The sequence below is a fragment of the Magallana gigas genome, chromosome 8, assembly GCF_963853765.1.
Source record: "Magallana gigas chromosome 8, xbMagGiga1.1, whole genome shotgun sequence".
NCBI classification, from domain to species: domain Eukaryota; kingdom Metazoa; phylum Mollusca; class Bivalvia; order Ostreida; family Ostreidae; genus Magallana; species Magallana gigas.
The window spans coordinates 4,608,936-4,629,217 of NC_088860.1; the positions used below are offsets into that span (position 1 = coordinate 4,608,936).

At 34.1% G+C, this 20,282-nt stretch overlaps 2 protein-coding genes across 5 annotated transcripts in view; both read left to right on the top strand.

Moving 5' to 3' along the window:
• The first annotated feature begins 1,882 nt into the window (after positions 1-1,882).
• Positions 1,883-9,928, top strand: LOC105322780 (probable ATP-dependent RNA helicase DDX41). Its single transcript, XM_011421663.3, has 15 exons — positions 1,883-2,023; positions 2,196-2,288; positions 3,925-4,117; positions 4,480-4,554; positions 4,660-4,720; positions 4,809-5,018; positions 5,420-5,573; positions 6,230-6,366; positions 6,721-6,883; positions 7,334-7,537; positions 7,974-8,070; positions 8,473-8,622; positions 8,907-8,978; positions 9,070-9,180; positions 9,298-9,928. Exons 1-15 carry the CDS (start codon positions 2,006-2,008, stop codon positions 9,432-9,434), a joined length of 1,875 nt encoding a protein of 624 aa, XP_011419965.3. The 5' UTR covers positions 1,883-2,005; the 3' UTR covers positions 9,435-9,928.
• A 4,022-nt stretch (positions 9,929-13,950) lies between these two features.
• The window catches only part of LOC105330586 (prominin-1-A), a 62,650-nt gene continuing 56,318 nt past the window's right edge, over positions 13,951-20,282 (top strand). For 2 of the 4 annotated variants that reach the window (XM_066069576.1, XM_066069572.1), the window contains exon 1: positions 18,489-18,749. The gene's annotated coding sequence lies outside the window, so the exon portion shown is untranslated. Of the gene's footprint in view, positions 13,973-18,488; positions 18,871-20,282 lie in introns of those variants that run through there. The other 2 variants (XM_066069577.1, XM_066069575.1) reach the window with 2 other exon arrangements.

Below are 20,282 nucleotides of genomic sequence, written 5' to 3' on the forward strand. Positions count from 1 at the left end.
GGTTTTTATGAGATTTTGACCCTTTCATATTTTGCTAATTTTTCATGATTTTTCAGCTTTTTAGACCTCCCCCAGCTAATTCCCTGCAGAGGGCCGAGGGTTGACCTTCCGTGCCGCGTGCATGTTGCACTATCACATGTCAGAAACTTACCGGTGTATAGTTTACAATGTCCCATCCACCTACTTTTCGTGTTATTTTACCTCCCGTCTGTAACTTGCAATTTCACTGTGTAAAGTCAGCACAACAGCCATAGCCGCACCTTTCGCATTTTACTTCTGATTCTTATGTACCTAACATAAGGGGCCTACATATTGCATATCACTTTCAACAACAGACATCCCTCTTACTAATGATAATCATTAAAAATCATTTCATGAATTTTAGTAACACTCATAAGCCTTCAAGTACAGCAACTCTCAATTTTACAAAAATATTGACCGGGTACTTTATTCGAAACTGTCCCTTGCTACCTAAAACGTATTATTCCAAAACATCAAAAAATTTAAGGCGGGGTGACGTTCAGAGGAGTCTCGGATTAAGAACCAGAATGAAGCTTTTTAAATTAAACATGAGACTTCCAGACAGCTCCATCTAGAGTTGTGGACTCAGAAATATCTGACGTTTTCATGGATTTTTAACGCTTTTGCCAGGAAAAAACTGTAAATCCGCCGCCTCCAACTGGATGCGGCATTCTCGGCTCGCTGATATTATACTCTGTCCCGAGTTTTTGCTTCTACCACTTTTTGCTTGATATTTCAATAATAGTATATACCTTTGTGCTCAAACCACGTTCATCCACTATAGTCTGTCCCAAGATATTTATGCTGCACATTTGGACGATTTTTAATAAAAATACACTTACCTGTGAAAGAAGTGCAATTGAAATAGTTGAAAGGGGTATTTTCCAAGATAATTTCATTGACACATTGACATCTTTCACTCGGAAAAATTCACAGGAACGAAAACAGATTCCTTACGGAGATTTATAATGGGGAATGTTTACATCTTCTCTCCATTCGGAATACACTCGGAATACATCGCGCAATATTTCAGCGTTATCATCCGGGCTTGCTGCAATGCAAAATCTCCGTAGACATCACATTTTTTAGCATTGTATTGAAACCTGATAAGCTAACAGGGGCGTTTTGACTGAAAAATCTTGGAAATTTTTCATACTTTTGAATGAACATCGTTTGAATCCTGAGGTATTTATAAATATCAAACAATTAAGCAAAACGTGAATCCAAAATATCTTGGGACAGAGTATAATATAAAAAATGTCCAGATTATCTGTTTTGAAACGCCCCCTCTACCGCTTCAGGTTTCAATACACATCCCGAAATTGAAAGTCTACGGAGATTTTGCATTGCAACAGCCATAAATAAGCCCGGATGATAACGTTAAAAAATTGCGCGATGTATTCCGAGTGTATTCCGAATGGAGAAAAGATGTAAACATTCCCCATTATAAATCTCCGTAAGCAGCTGGTAAGGAATCTGTTTTCGTTCCTGTGAATTTTTCTGAGTGGAAAGGGATAATTGTTCAATGAAGATATCTTGGATATTCCCTTTTAACGAATTCAACTGTATTTCTTTCACAGGTTTGTGTAATTTTATTAAAAATCATCAAAAAGCGATGGAAGCAATAACCATGATAACTTGGGACAGACTATAATATGATATTTGTACTGAATGGATGAAATTCTAGTTCCGACGACGCACGTTCCCATGCTGCAGTGAATTTAAAAAATGTATAAATATTGTTTAACATCAGGATCGAAAAACTTTTGAAAAGTAAACGATAATTTTGTGTAAAATTGTGTTAGTGCGTCGGAGTTGGTGCTGGCTAACTTGGCTCTTCGTCAATTAGTTTCATCCGTCAATGTCTTCGTCTTAAAAACGCTTTTATTTTTATTTTCAGTAATCGTTGAATCGACCGTTCGACGATTGGCGATCGTCAAATGGCAAAGTTAATCCGAAGGCAATTTAGTGATAAATTACAAAAATGACATCCTATAGAAAGGTAACATGATTGAAACTTTTGTCCCATCTCAATGATTTCAATTGTATACTCAGTGCTGTTAATTTTCTATAGGACAGTTGGAACTGCGTTAGCAAGTTAGTAAGGAAATTTGAGTGAGCAGAATATTTAACAGTACTGATTATTAAAAAGAGTGCTGTTTTCTATATTTTAGAGAATTTTGGAACAAGAAGCAGCTAAGGCTGATTCTTCAGATGAGGATGATTATGTCCCTTATATTCCCATTAAACAAAGAAAAAAAGAAAAGGTATTTTTCTTTGCTTTAGCGTTTTCTTTTTACTATTTGTGTGTTTTGTTTTAGCATAAAGATTGCAAATCAAAGGTCTTTAATTTAGCTGTCATAAGCAACATGCTGATTTATTAATCTTGACCTAACTAGACCACAATCGTTTACAAATGTCTACCATTATAAAACATATCACTTTGAGCATACCGAAACATTCCTACTGATGATTACCAGAAAAAAAAAGTCTGCCTCTAGTCTCTCCCAAGATATTTATACAGCATGTTTGGTCGATTTTTAATGAAAATACACATACCTGTGAAAGAAGTACAATTGAAATAGATGAAAGGGAAAATTTCCTAGATATTTTCATTCATACATTATCAATTTTTATTTACTCTGAAAAATTCACAGGATCAAAAATCGATTTCTTATGGAAATTTGTAATGGGTAATTTTTACATCTTTTCTCCAATCGAAAGTCACTCAGAAGAATTTGCGCAATAATTCAACATTTTCATCCGCACAGGTGCTTGAGGACAGGATCAACCCCCCCCCCCCCCCCCCCCCCCCCAAGATTATAGACCCCCGTGACTTTATTATTATTTTGTTATTAAATTATCCTTTAATGACATATTTCATAAAACAAATATTTTTAAAAATCAGACCCTCGTCATATATAATACAAGAAGGTTGCTAACTTCGTCTGCCAGCCGAGAGGCACTGCCGATGAATATTTGTTGAAATATATTATCAAACTACATCTACCAGTACAAACAGTGACCTCATGTCGTAGCCCGATAATTCCCTTCACTGAATATCTCCATGCCATGCCCGTGTAAATACATTTATTAGGTAAATAGGACAATTTTCACCGACAAGTTGCAAGTTTTGAACCGATCCATCTAGAACCAACGGAAGTGAGGGTTTATCGCAAGGAAGATAACTCCGAGAGATTTACAAAATTGCATGGCAAACTCGAAAAAAGTACAATTTATAAGAAGGCACTCATACTGAGTGTATTACAATGAAAGACATAAAAGAGAAAATAAAAAAATTAAAAATAGTGTTACGAGTTATCTTTCTTGCGATAAACCCTTACTTCCGTTGATACTAGATGGACAAAGTTAGCAACCTTCTTGTATTATATACATGTACAGAGGGTCTGATTTTTAAAAAAAATGTCTGTTTTATGTAATTTTGGGGAATTGATGAATAAATTAGATTAGAAATATGTCATAAAAGGATAATTTGATAAAAAAGAAAAATAAAGTCCCGGGGGTCTATATATGGGGGGGGAGTTAAGGGGGGGGGGGGGTCAATCCTGTCCTCAAGCACCTGTGATCATCCGGGGCTTGCTGCAATACAAAATCCCTGTAGACATCACATTTTTTAGCATTGTATTGAAACCTTGTAAGCTAACAGGGTCGTTTTAGTCTGAGAAATCTTGGAAATTATTTATACTTTTGAATGAACATTGTTTGAACCCTGAGGTATTTATAAATATCAAGTAATTAATCAAAATGTGATTCAAGGCTATCTTGGGACAGAGTATAGAGGGTCTTTATGCATGCTGATGATTTTTAAATAGGTTTTATTTTTTTTTACAATTTTAAATTGAAGGATTATAGATATTAAAAAATTGATTTGTATTCATTTAGATAACTGAAGCAGAAAAAAGATTAGGCAGAGTAGCAATACTGAAAGAAGAGAGCCAAAGAGACAGCACAAATGAGGAGTCAGAGGGCCAACAGGAAGAGGAAGGAGAGATGAATGATGGGGAACAAGATATAGGGATTCAATCAAAAGTCAGCTTGCTGGATCAGCACAGCGAACTCAAGAAAAAGGCGGAAGGTATTTATTGACTGGTTAAAGAACAACACATCTATCTAGTACATGTATCTTATAAAATTGTCAATGCAAACTATTTGTAGAAATCACATTTTAGAAAAATCGACACAGGAAGTTAAACATTGATTACTATCTATACATTAAAATATTTACTATTGGAACACCAATTCAAAAGATATGAAAATGGTTATACATGTATTAAACTGTTCAATTTCATTTGAAAATCAATATTTAGTGTGCTTTTGATTTTATTAGACTACCTGATAATCATGGTCATTTTTATCTGATTTTAACAATAGAAGTCTCATTCTTTCTAAGTCAAAATTAAAAAATATGATATTTAAATGGTATATTTATTTTTACAGCCAAAAAAGAGACGGCCAGAGAAAAAATGTTAAAAGAAGAGGAAAGAATTTTGGAGAGTGTTGCAGAAAAGAAAGGTACATTGGACTTATGTATTAATTTATAGATATTTGAAATATTTGAATTTTTTGTTTTTGGTATTTGATTTGTCTTTAAATTCTCACTTGTTTTCTTTTTTTCAGCATTGATGGGTGTTGCTGAGTTAGCCAAGGGCATTCAGTATGATAAACCAATTAAAACAGGGTAAGTTTTGTTCCTTAACATCTATTACTCTATAGCATTATCTGCTACATTCTACTTCTTTGACTCACCTCTTTTTGTGATGGTGTAGATGGCGCCCTCCTCGCTGCATCCTGAAGCTGTCCGAGTCATACCATGAGAAGGTCAGGAAGAAGCGCCACATCCTGGTGGAGGGGGAGGAGCTACCCCCACCAATCAAAACTTTCAAAGAGATGAAGTTCCCCAAAGCCATCCTCTCGGGTTTGAAGAAGAAGGGGATTGTCACCCCCACCCCTATACAGATACAGGGGCTGCCCACTGTGTGAGTTTATGTACAGAGAGGTTGTATACGCTTCTTTCATGTTGTAGTTACATGTATTTGTAACACTTCTGTTGTTACAAAGTCAAACAAGGTATTTGTTTTATGGGTAGAAATGAATGCATCGAACAGCTCTTTTACGTAAAATGAACTACATGTATGTAGTGCACCTCTTTGATATTATGTAAGTTATGTGTATCTTTGGAAATCATAAATTGAAAGAAATACTGTTACATGTTGCTGTCAAACAATATGTTTCGTGTGACTATGTTACGTTATGTTCAGTACATGTTAGCTAAAATTATGTTTTTAATCAAAAGATACAGATATGAATTGTGCATAATGTTAGTAACCTTGTGAAGATGAGATCTTGATTTTCATGAACTATCAATCTTTGATTGTAGGCTACAGGGCCGAGACATGATTGGAATAGCTTTCACTGGTTCTGGTAAAACGCTGGTCTTCACTTTGCCAATCATCATGTTTGCCTTGGAGCAGGAGAAAAAATTATCATTTGTCAAAAACGAAGGACCCTATGGGCTGTGCATCTGTCCCTCGGTATGTTATATGATTGCAGTCTCTGTCATATTACTTTGTGAGATTCTGTTTCATATTATATGCTATTTAAACATAACCTTAATTTCATCTTCTGAAAAAGAAATAAAGAATAGGGGGAATCCCTATTGCTCAATACAGTAGAACAATCATACAGTGAAGTAGCAGGGATAACATGTCTGATTCTCTAGAAATTCTAGAAATTCATCATCTATGTATCTCATATTAAAGTTGATCATACAATTTAAGACTTGAGAAAAAACTGACTTTGCTCTATGTGTAAATTTAATGTAAGGTTAAACTCAGTTTGTTTGACTTATATGTACAATAATGAAAGAATCTGACTAAAGAAAAGTTAACTGGAAGCAAATTCCCTACATGTATTTGTTGTTTACTAAAGACAGGTCAGAGCTGTATAATGATTGTTGTTGTTACAGCGTGAGGTGTATATTAGTCGTGCTGTTACAGCCGGAGCTGTATATTAGTCGTGCTGTTACAGCATGAGCTGTATAGATTGTTGCTGTTACAGCATGAGCTTGTATATTGATTGTTGTTTTTACAGCGTAAGCTGTATATTGATTGTTGTTGTTACAGCGTGAGCTTGTATATTGATTGTTGTTTTTACAGCGTAAGCTGTATATTGATTGTTGTTGTTACAGCGTGAGCTGGCCAGACAGACCAATGATATCATAGAGTACTACTGTAAGTGCCTGGCGGATGACGGCTTCCCCTTACTGAGGAATGTCCTGTGTATCGGGGGCGTGTCCGTCAAAGACCAGATGGAGGCCATTAAACAGTACGAACTATTTCTATTTGTTCTGCCACATTAGAAAAATTGTTTGCCAAATCAGTGTTTAAATTTCTGTAAATAGTTTATTTAAGGTACAAATAAAATTTTGTTCACCAATTTTTCCATTCTTATTAAAATTAAATCTAAAAATTTCTCCATCTTAAAAATAAATGCTCAGACTGTTTATTAAAATTAAAGTTTGGTACATTTTTGATGTTGGTCCAGAGAAGATAAACACTCATTGCGACCCAATCATTAAAAAGTGTGCTTATCATGATCCTTCATAAATAATGATTGACCCAGACCTTCAGCAGAAATTGCTAAGTTCTCTATCACTGTTTTATACCTTTTTTTCTACAGAGGGGTACACATAATGGTGGCAACACCTGGTCGTCTAATGGACATGCTGGACAAGAAAATGTTTACCTTGGATATCTGTCGCTACTTAGCCATGGACGAGGCTGACAGGATGATTGATATGGGCTTTGAGGAAGACATCAGGACCATTTTCTCATATTTCAAGGTTGTCCAATGTTTGATATCTTTTAGCTAACAAGATGAATAAAGTTATTTTTTAAGGACCAACACATTAAAAATTATTATCTTTAATGTATAGTGTAGATTTTAAGTTGTTCAGACTATCAGAATGTGGGGTTTTAGGAGATGTCAAAAGTTTTAAGAAGGAATAAATTTGGAAAAATCTTACGAACTTCTTTTTTTATAGATCTTCATGTAAGATTTTATGATATTATTTTTCAAGCATCCTGATGTACACATATATAGTATATATTTACTTATTTTTCAAATTTTGCACTCCACTTCAAAGTTAGAGTTATACATTTTTTTCAAATTTAGTCTGGATACAATAATTACCATAAAAACTTTTACTTTGGTGAGTGTTATGGCCCATGGACGTCCTGTTGTTTCTACGTGTAGTACATTTTATGTGTAAACTTTTCTGATTCTTATTCAGGGACAAAGACAAACTCTTTTATTCTCAGCCACCATGCCCAAGAAGATCCAGAACTTTGCTCGCAGTGCCCTAGTCAAGCCAGTGACAATCAATGTCGGTCGGGCAGGAGCTGCCAGCTTAGACATCGTACAGGAAGTGGAGTACGTCAAACAGGAGGCAAAGATGGTCTACATTCTGGAGTGTCTTCAGAAGACTCCGCCCCCTGTAAGGACCCATGGTCTTGTTGATATCTGGGATAAAGATTGTTAAGTTCACATTTAAATCACCCAATATAATGTGTGTCAAAAAAAATCAGATTAGTTTATATTGCTACATTAAATTTTAGAACATCTTTGTTTTTGAGAAGAAATTGTCTAAACAGTAGACAATTTAACCATAAGGTATAAATTAAATTTTTTCATTAAATGATATAACATAACTAACTATAGTTTACTTTTTAAAATCTATATTCTATAGCTATTTAGTATGTCACCATAGTTTGAATTATTGATCTGTTTTTGATGTGTTTTAAGTTTTAATAAGTACTTCCTTGTGAATCGATATGTAATTATATCTAGCCTCTTAATACATGCACAGTGTTTATGACCCTCGAGTTCAATGAACTTCCTTTTATATACCAGGATGCTGTTCTCACTTTCAGGTACTTATTTTTGCGGAGAAAAAACAGGATGTGGATGCTATACACGAGTATCTGTTGTTGAAAGGTGTAGAGGCTGTGGCCATACATGGAGGAAAAGGTATTACGCAGAATATTTCACTCAGGTCAAAATAAACAATCTTTTGATGGTTGTATTCAACCAACCCATCAAAATTTCTCCTATCTGGTAATTTTTTTTTCAGTAGACAACTAGACAACTTTATGGGGGGGGGGGGGGGGGTAAAGAGAGAGAGATACGAATTGTTTTTATAAACTTCAGTATAAATATTTATATCAATGAATATTAGATTTGTCCTGTTGATATGAGAACAAAAAAACAGAACATCATTTTTTTCCAATCTGCAATTTTATTATAATTATCAAAGTGTAAGTTAATTTTGTAAAATCTGACCTACCCAGATATTAAGAGCAGAAAATATCAGGAAGGAAATTGGCTGTTGTGTATATGACTGAAATTGTATGGATTTCTTTTTGTTCACAGATCAAGAGGACAGAACCAGGTCAGTGAACCAGTTTAGGAATCGTGAAAAGGATGTCCTGGTAGCTACTGATGTAGCGTCTAAAGGTCTCGACTTCCCAGATATCCAGCATGTCATCAATTACGACATGCCCGAGGACATAGAGAACTATGGTACATTGACTTGACAAAGAATGCTTAACAGTTCAAATAATAAATTCTGAAATAAATTAATGCAAATCTTACCAAAATATACTTATTATGATCCTTACCAGTCTGAATAAGTCCAGACCTCTATTTACACTATAGCATACACTGACAGTATACATGTAGATAAGTTGGGGTTTAGTTGAAATTGTATCTTTATGTACTTCTGGCGGTACAACATTATATGTGAATTTGAATTGTTACAGCTGGTATACATATACAAGTCAGTGATCTATTTTCTCACATTTCAGTCCATAGAATTGGTAGAACTGGTCGCTGTGGAAATAGTGGAACAGCCACAACGTTTATCAACAAGGGAGTCGGTATGTCACATTACATGTACATTTAATATGATAAAGCTTGTTACAGTGTTATACCTATACATTCTGCTAACAATGCTTTTTTCTGTGGCAGAGGAGTCAATATTGCTGGATTTAAAACATTTGCTGAGAGAAGCGAAGCAGAAGATTCCACCATTTTTGGCCAACATGCAGTCCGAGAATGAGAAGTACCTGGATATTGGAGGTAAGTTATCATGGCAACTTACAAATAAATGTCCTTTTAATAGGCAGGATCTCATGTGTTGTAATTTTAGATTTGTTGGTTGTAATGATGGTTAGTTTTGGTATGTGTTTGTTACAGGCGAGGTTGGCTGCTCCTACTGTGGAGGATTGGGACATCGTATCGCAGACTGTCCCAAACTGGAGGCAATCCAGACAAAACAGGCGCAGAACATCGGTCGCCGTGACTACCTGGCCCACAGCAGTGCGGACTACTGAGTGAATCAGCAGGAGATGTGGGAGTTGCAGGGAGGGTGACGTGTCTTCTCAGAGACTGATGGACAGGAGATGTGAATAAAAAAGGTTCTAGAACCTTAGAGGTTTTGCAATAAAGCGAACATTGACTATGAAACTTGTATATAAACATATATCATAAGATACATACATATAAAGAGTTCAAAGGATTTTGTAAATGTGAGAAACTGTGGCTCTGGCTTGCGAAAATAAGGCATTGTTTCAATATTTAAGAAGAGGTTGATTAATATGGAAAAATCTTATCTCTTTGTTTAGTTGTGTTGATACATGTACAATGTATATGATAGGCAGCAGAGGAACGAGAGTGTATTGAATGTAACAGATATGTGTGTATATATGTATAATTGTTTATTTGTGGATGAAATGCATGATTGTGATGTGTGTGTACCTGAAGCAATAGGAGAATATCATTATAATTTTCAGCTAAATACTTTTAAGAAATAAAACGCTGTGTTCAATTTGATTCTGTTTATTGACACAAACAGTGACAACCTCATACAACTAATTCCTAGCAGTGGCTGTCCCACATTTTGAGTTGAATATTTGGGGGGGGGGGGGTGCTCCTGACCATTAAGTTTTTTTTACTTTTAAGTTTTTAAATTAAGTTTTCTTGTATGTTACTAAAAGTGTGTTGTTACTGTAAAGTGTAAGGCTCTTAATCTGGGTCCAGTATTTTAAACAAGTTTTCTGAAGGAAGAACCCCAAAACACAGTTATTGAAATGTTGAAAATGGCGAGCAGCTGGGCAGCTGCCAAAAGGGTACCCCTATTGTACGGATCACTCCTCCTACAGTTTTCAAGATAATTGTACATATATCAAAGACGTGCAAGTTACTTGGATTTTAATATTTCATAATTAATGCAGCTGTTAACTTAGACATTTGTTTTTCCATGATAATTCACAAGGGGACCTCTGTTGTACCGATAACTCCTCCTACAATTTTTTTTATTTTGATTATTAAGATTAATGGGACATATATATTAAGAGATATTCCTATTAATTTTATTTAGATTTTTGATAATTGATGCAAAAAATACCAGCTGCTGAACTTAACCATGTTTTTTTTATCTTGTATATAGGGCACCCTATTGCACGGATCAATTTGCATATTACCGGTACTTGGATTTTTAACTTTTGATAATTAATGGAAAAAGTACCAGCTGTTGAACTCATTTATTTTGCTAAATATTGCATATAGAGTACTTTGTTTCTTTGGATAGGTAGACCAAGTGTTTACCAATTTAGGCTTAACGTTGATTATGGACACAGTTCATACTAAGAAAACCTGGTTTGCTGTCGCATTGACAGATTTTCTTTTGGGTTTTTTTCCTAGAAAAAATACTTTACAGCAAGTAAAATATAATACAAAAATAGTCCAAGACTGTCCCTCTGTACACGTACCCCTGTGTTCATTGTCTGTTGCAACATGTTTCTATAGTTTCGCACACACCGAATTTATACCCCATTACATGAAACATGAAAAACAAAAATGAAGAATTCGGACAAAGTGATACAAACGAAACCGTGGTCGGAGATTTATTGCAAATACTTCGTGTTATAAGTACACCAATCAATCTGTTAATTTATCGTAGACACAAACTGACAAACTACTCCAGGGGCCCGTTTCTCAAAAAGGCGTAAATTTGGGCCTAAGTTAGTCCGACTAACAAAGTTACGCCAATATTTAGTCGGGTCTAAGTTGCGTTTCTGAAAGATGCGTAAGTTACGGTTTAAATGTTTAAGAACTTAGACATCTCCGCTGAGTACTAAGCATGCGCATATCGTATTTTGTTTTGCTTTGAGGCTATGATTATATGTGGTGGATCAATTTTCCAATTCATAATACATGTAGTACCCGAAAGTACGCATGTTATACCACTGAATGTGCATAGTTCAAGCTGTTCATGACATTTTATATTAATAAAAGTAGAACAAATGCCTATACACTTCTTAACATAATGAAATGTTAGAGAAAAACAGTTGATATGAAAGCGTCATATATAAGAGGTTTCAGAAACCAAATATGTGACAATTAAATGCATTGTAGATGATATTGAGGCACAATCTTACATATTAATTGAACGAAACAATACATAGAAATTAACTTCAATGTTAGTGTAAACTTCAAATATTTATAGAATACAGGGACAATGTACAGTGGATATGCCCCAATACGTCTGCAGAATAAGAAGTATGCTTCATAGACACTGTAGATCTTTAGACATTTTCAGATGCTGGGATAAGGCTTGATTCTTTTTTATCAATTCACTATATTATTTATAGAAAATAATATGACAATGAGTAACCAACAGCAACCAACTGAAATCGAAAATATCTTTTGTATAAATAATATTACATGAACCTTGTCCATCCTCTGTTCCAATATTGAAAGAATGTAGTCAATGACATGGAAACGATTCTTGATTTTCTGCGATTCAAATGATAATAGTTTCGAAAGATATTAATAGTCAACAATTAACAAGACAGGAATTATCAACATTTGAGGCCGAGGTCTCCCCATCTCCCTTTCCTGTATTTTGGTTTAATCGATCGATTGTTTTGTTTTGGGTTTTTTTTTCGGGGGGGGGGGGGGTAGATTGAAAGTAATATACACCATAAACAGGGAATAATTCGCCCTGTTTAATTTTCAATCATTTCACCCTCGTTGTCAGCGGGCGAATTTATGTTGATTTTCAATATCTAATATTAAGTAACTTAAGTAACAGCTGTGACAGGGCGAAGTCACGACAGAGTGAAACTGTTTGCAAGTGTAGAAGGACGGAAATTACACGCGACCAAAATAACCCTGTATACAGTATCTTGATTAAAATAAAGATATAAAAGCAGTTATCTAAGAACACCCTTTCTATTTAAGGAAAGTTTTATAAATAAAAGGTTTTTACAAGTTTAATGGAAAAGGCATCGAAAAATCCCCTACCCCCTTCCGGATAAGACATTTTGCATCTTTGCGGTTTTAACAAGTGCATGTGAGTTTTACTTTTTTCCCTATTTGCTTTGAGTTATTGGGGTGGGGGTGTATACAATTGGTTATATAATAAGTATGACAAAAATGCAAGCTAGTTAAATTTGTAAATAATGCACACTGTTGTAAAAACGCTTTTGTATTGCAAGTCGACAACTTCGAAATTAAAAAAAAATCCCTTGATATACGTACATTTTAAATATGATGAAACAAAACTATCATGAATTCAAGTAATTAAAGATCCATTCAATTATATGAGTACAAATAAACAATGCATATGAATATGCACGAAGATCATTGATAGTACATGTACATGTGCCCCATATAATTTTAATAGAATTACGATCGATGTTAAATATGAACGCAAATGATCACTTCATCCTAGAATTAATAAGATTAATGAATTTGATTTCCAAAAATTCAAGGTGTGCATGTAAAATTTTATAATATTCGATAACCTTGACAAACGCTTGTCAACAGATCTAAAATTGATGCACACTCTGCACGCTTCTAAAACATATTTTTATGTAATATTTTAACAAACAAAAATTGATTGTATCTAAATATATGCGAGTTCATAAACATTCCAAAATACATGTAGCTTTCATACGGTTTTGTAAAGATACTAGGAGTAAAAAAATGAAAATGAGAATGCATACGTGTTGTAAAGTTTTCAGTAATACATGTATAGGTAAAGAACAAACAACCACACACAAGGACAAATTACAAATGTAAACGGTTTGAGTTGCTCCTATTCATAATTTTGAAATCAGTTTCGTTTCACTGGTTCAAATTTGATTAAAAACATTAAATTCTAGTACATGCTTACTGAGTATTGATTAAAAAAATCAATAATATATTCGTACTTATATGCATCTATCTTGTTGGGGAATACATGTTTAATTTAGAAATAAAGCATCTTTTTAATTATTGTGTTTATATCATTTATCGGGGTATACCCATTCTTCACACTTTAGGTAAATTTCATTACGAGTAGTAATGTATATTACATACGTTTAATGAGGTGAGCCCATTATTTATCAAATTGATTTAATCTTAATTTATTTAGAAATAGAAACAAAAGGTATTTTCTAAAGTTATATGTACATGTACAAATATTTAAATAAATGTGAATGTTTTCTTTAATAACACATAAAACAAACCAAAAAATAAAATTCTCCGTACATTTTGCCTTAGAAACAAAACACTCGCCATTTTTGTGCATAGACGAAGGACTTACGCCTACCCATTAGCAGGCGTAGATTTAAACCCGAATTTAGTCCCGACTAAGTTTCCGCCTTTTTGTGAAACGCAACTTAGTCTGGTTTTGAGGTTTAGTCCTTGATTTAGTCCGGACTAAGCTTACGCCTGGACGTAGGCCTTTTTGAGAAACGGGCCCCAGTGGTGTATACGTGGTCTTTCAGTGGTTTAACTTCTAGTGGGATCCTGGTCTGATACAAATACATGTAAATTAAGCATGCTTTGAACGAGTTACTGTTTGCGCTGGACATGAAAGGAGGTAAATAGGGTCCAATAGTTAGGATAAATTCTACTTTTAACAATTTGTGACTATTAACCTCTCATAGCCCCCTAAAACGTGTTGTTGTTTTTTTTCTCAATATTTCAATGAAAAGACAAGAACCGGTCCCTCCTAACATGCACGTAGGTTATTGTGGAAGCTACAGAATATACGTGTATACATTAATGTCTATTAAAGTTTAAATTCACAGCTTTTAGTTTACTTTAAATCTGTAGTGGATTGTTATTCAAGTCCTCGCTTGCTTGTTTCTTTCTTTATATGTGCATGCATTTTCACCTATTTAAACAAGATTGTGCTAAGGGATGGGCAACTCCTTTTTCAGTGCAAAGTTATTGTTTGACTTATTTGTTTTATTTTATAGCCACCTATAAAACATTCGAATTGCAACACATGAACCAATTGCTGTACATGTGTATGAAAATAGTTCCTTATAAATTTTGTTACATTATGATAACTTTATCTTTTTTTTTCAACACGTAGATACATGTATATTTTAAACTTTTATGTAAGTACTGAATATATTTGATCATATTTCATCCTGAAAAGAAATTAATTTTTCAAACACGAACTTCGTATATTCCAGGTCTGTTGAAGCATGACTGTTAAGCAAAACTTCGCATAACAACTGAATATATTTCCTTTCATTTATTTTTTGATTGCAACATTAACTTGAAAACATAAATCAAATATCATTGCTATTAAATTAAAGTCAAATTTTCAAAACTGCATTGGTCCAAAAAAACGGGAAGGATTTGAACAACAGAGTTGTCCTATGTTATTCGTAAAATAAGGTAATTACATTTTTTCTGACGTTTTTACCTCACCTGAGCTGAAAGCTCAAGTGAGCTTTTCTGATCACTTTTTGTCCGGCGTCTGTTCGTTCGTCCGTCTGTCTGTCTGTAAACTTTTAACATTTTCTACTTCTTCTCCTTAACTACTGGGCCAATTTCAAACAAACTTGGCACAAAGCATCATTGGGTAAAGGGGATTAAAGTTTATAAAAATAAAGTGTCACGCCCTTTATTAAGGGGAAATAATTAGGATTTATTGGAAATTTGGTGATATTTTTCAAAAATCTTCTTCTCAAAAATCATTTGGCCAGAAAAGCTGGAACTTGTGTGGAAGCATCCTCAGATAGTGTAGATTCAAGTTTGTTCAAATCATGGTCCCCGGGGGTAAGGTGGGGCCACGATGGGGGGTGGAAGTTTTACATAGGAATATATATAGAAGTTTTTTTTTTCAAATCTTCTACTCAGACACATGATTGGCCAGAATAGCTGTAACTTGTGTGAAAAATCATCCGGTAGGGTAAATTAAGTTTGTTCAAATTATGATCCTTGGGGTAAGGGTGGGGGCACAACGGGGAGGGGTTAAATTTTTACAGAGGAATATATAGAGAAAAATCTTTTTCCAAAAAAAAAATTTCTTAGACAAGGTGCAACATTAGTGAAGCAACCTTAGGTAGTGTAGATTCAAATTCGTCAAAGTCATATTTTTTAGGAGTAGGGTGGGGTTACATTAGGGGGTCCAATTTTACAAAGGAAAACATTTTAAATTCACCAAAACTCAAATGTTATAATATATTGTATATGGTTTTCCTTCTGTCAAGCTTTTTGACATATTGTTGGTTCTTTAGAATTGTTTAGACTTTGGCCCCTGGATACTTCTTTGGCTTCACAAATTGGCTATTTATATTTATATCCCGTTTGATTTAGATCTACTGAGAACTGCAGTGTTCAATAAGTGAAATGACTGAAATACTGTGACAAAAAGGGATCAATGATAAAGAAAATATCCAGGGAAAAATTGATACAGGATCTGTTATGCTAGTTACATTGTCCATATTTTTTGTAAATGACTCCGTAAAGCTGATTTTATGATTTCAATTGTTGACAGGTGAGCAATGTGGCCCATAGGCCTCTTGTTTAACATTTAGAATTACTTGCATATCACATTCATTTTTATAATTTCAAGATTCAGTGCACTTTTAATTTATGTCAACAGGAGATAAGAAGCCCGCCGTGAATAAAATGAGAAGTTATTTTTTTCTCTTACAATACGAAATTATTTATTATTTGGGTATATCAACATGTAATATATAAGTATGAGGATTATTAAAAGATATACATGTATTTTTAAACAGTGTCGCTCTATGTGCCAAGATATTCATGACAAACATCTTCTTTATGTATTAAAAAAATCATTTTATCGACGTATGAACTTAGTTCCATTTCATGCGCGGATCAAAAAAATATTTCGGGGGGGGGGGGGGGGGGGCGGTTATTTGAGTTCCGGGGGGGGGGGGGGGGGGTCCGAGGCATATTTACAATGAAGTTACTCGACCCGCGTCTCCTCTCTGACCAAAAATCGTCAAATACAGTTTCTTCATTGCATATCACCACAACACAACTTTTACCCTTAGCAATGTATATCAAATATACGGCATACTTTTGACATTAATTCCGCCTAACTCCATCATGTTTACGGTTTGTATTTATTTTATTGATGTTTTTCCGACAACTGAATTCCTGTTATCATTATTTTCCTTGATTACGCGTTTTCTATCAATTGAATTTCGTTCAATAAAGCGATAAATAACAGCGTAGGCCTATTGCGATGTATGACTTACTCTTCTGATGCAGTGGAGGTATACATGTACATCTGAAGCAACAAAAACAGTTCATTTTTTTTAAACTGACAATTTACATTAAATTTACAAGTTCTTATCTAATCTTTTTAAAAATCGTTGAACGTATTGTGCTTTTAAGTTTTTGTTTACTGATCTATGTTATCAGAACATTGTATTTAATCGTGAAATTAGATGTAAAGTTATTAAAATCATAAGCTTGAAGATTTTATGGTTTTTAAATTTTTTTGTAAATGGTTTATCACATCCTTAAAATATTTACTTTTATGTGTAATTTACAATTACTTTGCCTCCATTTAAATTTAAACTTGGTTACTCGGGATAACCAAGCGGGATAAAACTTAATTAATTATGTATTATATTACAAGAAATACTACCACAATTTATGTCCCTATTTCTGGCAGAAAAGGGTTTAACAGAGGCATGCTTTCGATATACTTTATCAACCTTGACGTCTGTAAATTACTGTATATACGATAATATAACGATATTCATTCATATTCGAGGGAGGGGGTCGATTTGAACCCACAACATTTACATACAAGTATTCGATTAAGATATGATTTCTTGTGTCATGTTTATTGTTCAAATGCCATGCATAATAATAATGTTTATATTTGCTGTTGAAATATAATGTTGTGGGTTTTTGTTTAATTTAATAGTTAATTTTTTGTGGACTATCTTCGTGGCCGTTTGATAAATATTTAGTAAAATCCACAAAATAACGTCAGGATCTAAATGTTTGTAGTAACTTCCATATTTGGAAAAATTGGCTCTTCCTTCCGTTAAACGTATTGACAGATGATAACGATACAGTAACTAAGTGGCCACGAGTAATTATCGATAAGGAGAATAAAATGCGTTCTCTCTTGGTTCATACGCGATATAAGGGACACAATTATGCAAAAAAACAATAATAATAATCCCATAACATAACATATTTATAAACGCGGTTTTTATAGCAGTATAAACCAACATTGATAGCGTGTTTCTAAGTACTTCCCCGGTTACAATTTACACTTTATATTATTAATCATGTTATCAATAAGACTACAATATATTTATGGGAACAAATTCGAGAGTTGTCAATACCACTGAGTAAACCATGGAGAGTGAGAGTCAGTTCTCTTTATTGTTAGCACACCTTTTTTTATCTGCACACGTTTGGTTTTGCAAAATTGAACATATCAATTGCATAATTTGTCTCTATCAGTACTCACGCGGGACTCTGTTATTATGACAACTAGATGTCATAGTGGCACAATTTCATGAAATGACGACAGATTTAAAAAAAACAATTTATGAACAAACAACCAAACAAAATATTCAGGGAACACGCATGCATTCAAATAAATGAGATACAGCGTACAGTGACTTATAACAGGTGCCCATGTTCATTTCCTTATTTACAGAGAGTAAATGAAATGTTACGGGTGTAAACTTAATTCAATTGGAAACTTCCCGTATTCTTTGTTTGTTGTATTCGGCATACTCAGTTTCTATAGTACTTTAGTTGTATTCCGTTTGTACTTGTGTTGTTGATCTCTAGGGTTGAACCTATGACTCACTTGACGAGTATCTGTCATAGCAGGATTGAGGATACATTTACCACAAACTTCACAATTACTGAATCTTGCTAATAAAGTTTCCATCTCAACGGGTTTAAATTGTATGATAATAAGGTAGATATGTAGTTATAGTTTGATACGAATATCGATTTAAAGGTATGCTGAGCTTTATACACTGATTTAATACCACTAACACACAGATGTTAGATGCCAGGGACATAGTTTTTAGTTTTCTATTGCCTTACTTCCCCACTCTTCGTTGTACCCTATCCTGTATCCACTTAACATGTATATTTAAAACGAGTGGCATATTATAAACCTTATCTAGAACAAATTTGACATTCGTCAATTTTTATTACCACTCTCTTGGGTGTACATGGTCACTTAGATGTGTAATATTTTGTTTAGTCGCCGGACATTTTGTGTAACCAGCTGACAGCAAGCTTCCTGGATTGTGTATAACTTACTAGATGTACGCGCGACCATTGAGTTATTGGATCATAAACCGAGATCGTGTCGGGACTTATTTCATCAGCAACTGGTAGGTGATATCATCCTCCTATGGAGCATGTCTGTGCTAGTTTAATTGAGTTCGGTGAAACATAAAGGGTATTTGGGGTTTAACTGAAAACTCTGCATAAAAATGAAGTTTTCCATGACAGGTAAGTGTATCGAAAACTAAGATGTTTTAATATATTAATAGATAAAGAAAGAAAATATTCAAGTCACGTCTAAACACATATTAGTAACTTGACAAGGAGTATTGCAGGGAATACGTCCTCATCTTATAAAGTACGTAAGTACGTGTAAGAGGCACATATGCAATGTGTTGTCATAATGAAATCTGGATTTAAGCGCTCTGGACACATGCATGTACATTTATTTAAATCAGAAGAATATCATCGGACGGTCATTAAAAAACCGGATTGTAACAGATTACTTATATGATAAAATAAAGTCAAGAGTATTGGAGAGCCCGGTAAATTTTCATGCTTGGTTGATTGTTCTAGACCATTAGAATCATACAAAGAAGATGGCCTCCGGAGGGTGCGGTTAACTAAACTGTGTTAGAGTGAATTCAATATACATAAAAGGGGAAGTATGATAAAGAACACACAGCTATTACAACGATCAGGTTATGAATAAAGTAAAAAAAAAAAAAAAAACAATGTCAAAACACCATGGTAATATAAACTGTATGCATAAAACCTTGCTCTCTAAATGAAACTTGATTTTATTTCACTATTTTCTAACTATGTCAGACTTATAAATAGCGCATTTGGTGTGTTGATTAAAAATCATTGAGCGAGAAACGCTGACCAAACACGCTGTCATATAGGGGGCATTTTTTACCATTATCCATTAACTTGACTCTTTCCTTACATTGGCATATGACTTTCCCTTTCACTAAAGCAACCATAAGGTTATTAATGTTGTATATTCAAAAGATTCAAATTCGAACAATGTCTTATTTCATGAAGACAGACGGACAGACAGACAGACACAGGGACGGACAGACAGACAAACAATGAGACATTACATGTTCCTTTCAATCACAAACACAGATTCCTTGAAGGTGTTAATCAGCAGAGGAAATTAATTTTTCTAATTTTCTGATTCCGGGTTTGTTGACTCGGTGCACTTTTATTAATTTGGATTTTGGTTCACAACATGATCACTCCTGATACGAGAAAATAGGAAGACGGAAACGCCGCTTAAGTCCATGAGCAAAAATTAAAAAAATGATAAAGTTTCCTGCCGAGAAATGGACGAGTATGTTACCGGATGTTTCTAGATTCATAAACCTTTTGCAACGCAGGTTTCAATGGTATGATCAATTTAAAATTATATATCTTCTGGTATGATTTTGAATATTTGTAAAACAAATGAACATTATGAGAACATTTACAAATGGTAGTACACTACCGTATTATATGTTCTGAAAGCTGAGTTTGATTATTTTTGCGAACAGGAATAGTATAGAGATAAAAGATATTTATTTTAAAATGTTGGGTGAAAGTTATATTATCTGTTTCTACTGACTTATGCATGTGGTAACGCATGCCACGCCGAA

Bases quoted from the DNA above. Each gene is read 5' to 3' on its own strand.
- LOC105322780 (XM_011421663.3), top strand. The intron at 6,884-7,333 runs GTTGTCCAATGT...ATTCTTATTCAG, and splicing joins CCATTTTCTCATATTTCAAG to GGACAAAGACAAACTCTTTT. The intron at 8,623-8,906 runs GTACATTGACTT...CTCACATTTCAG, and splicing joins CGAGGACATAGAGAACTATG to TCCATAGAATTGGTAGAACT.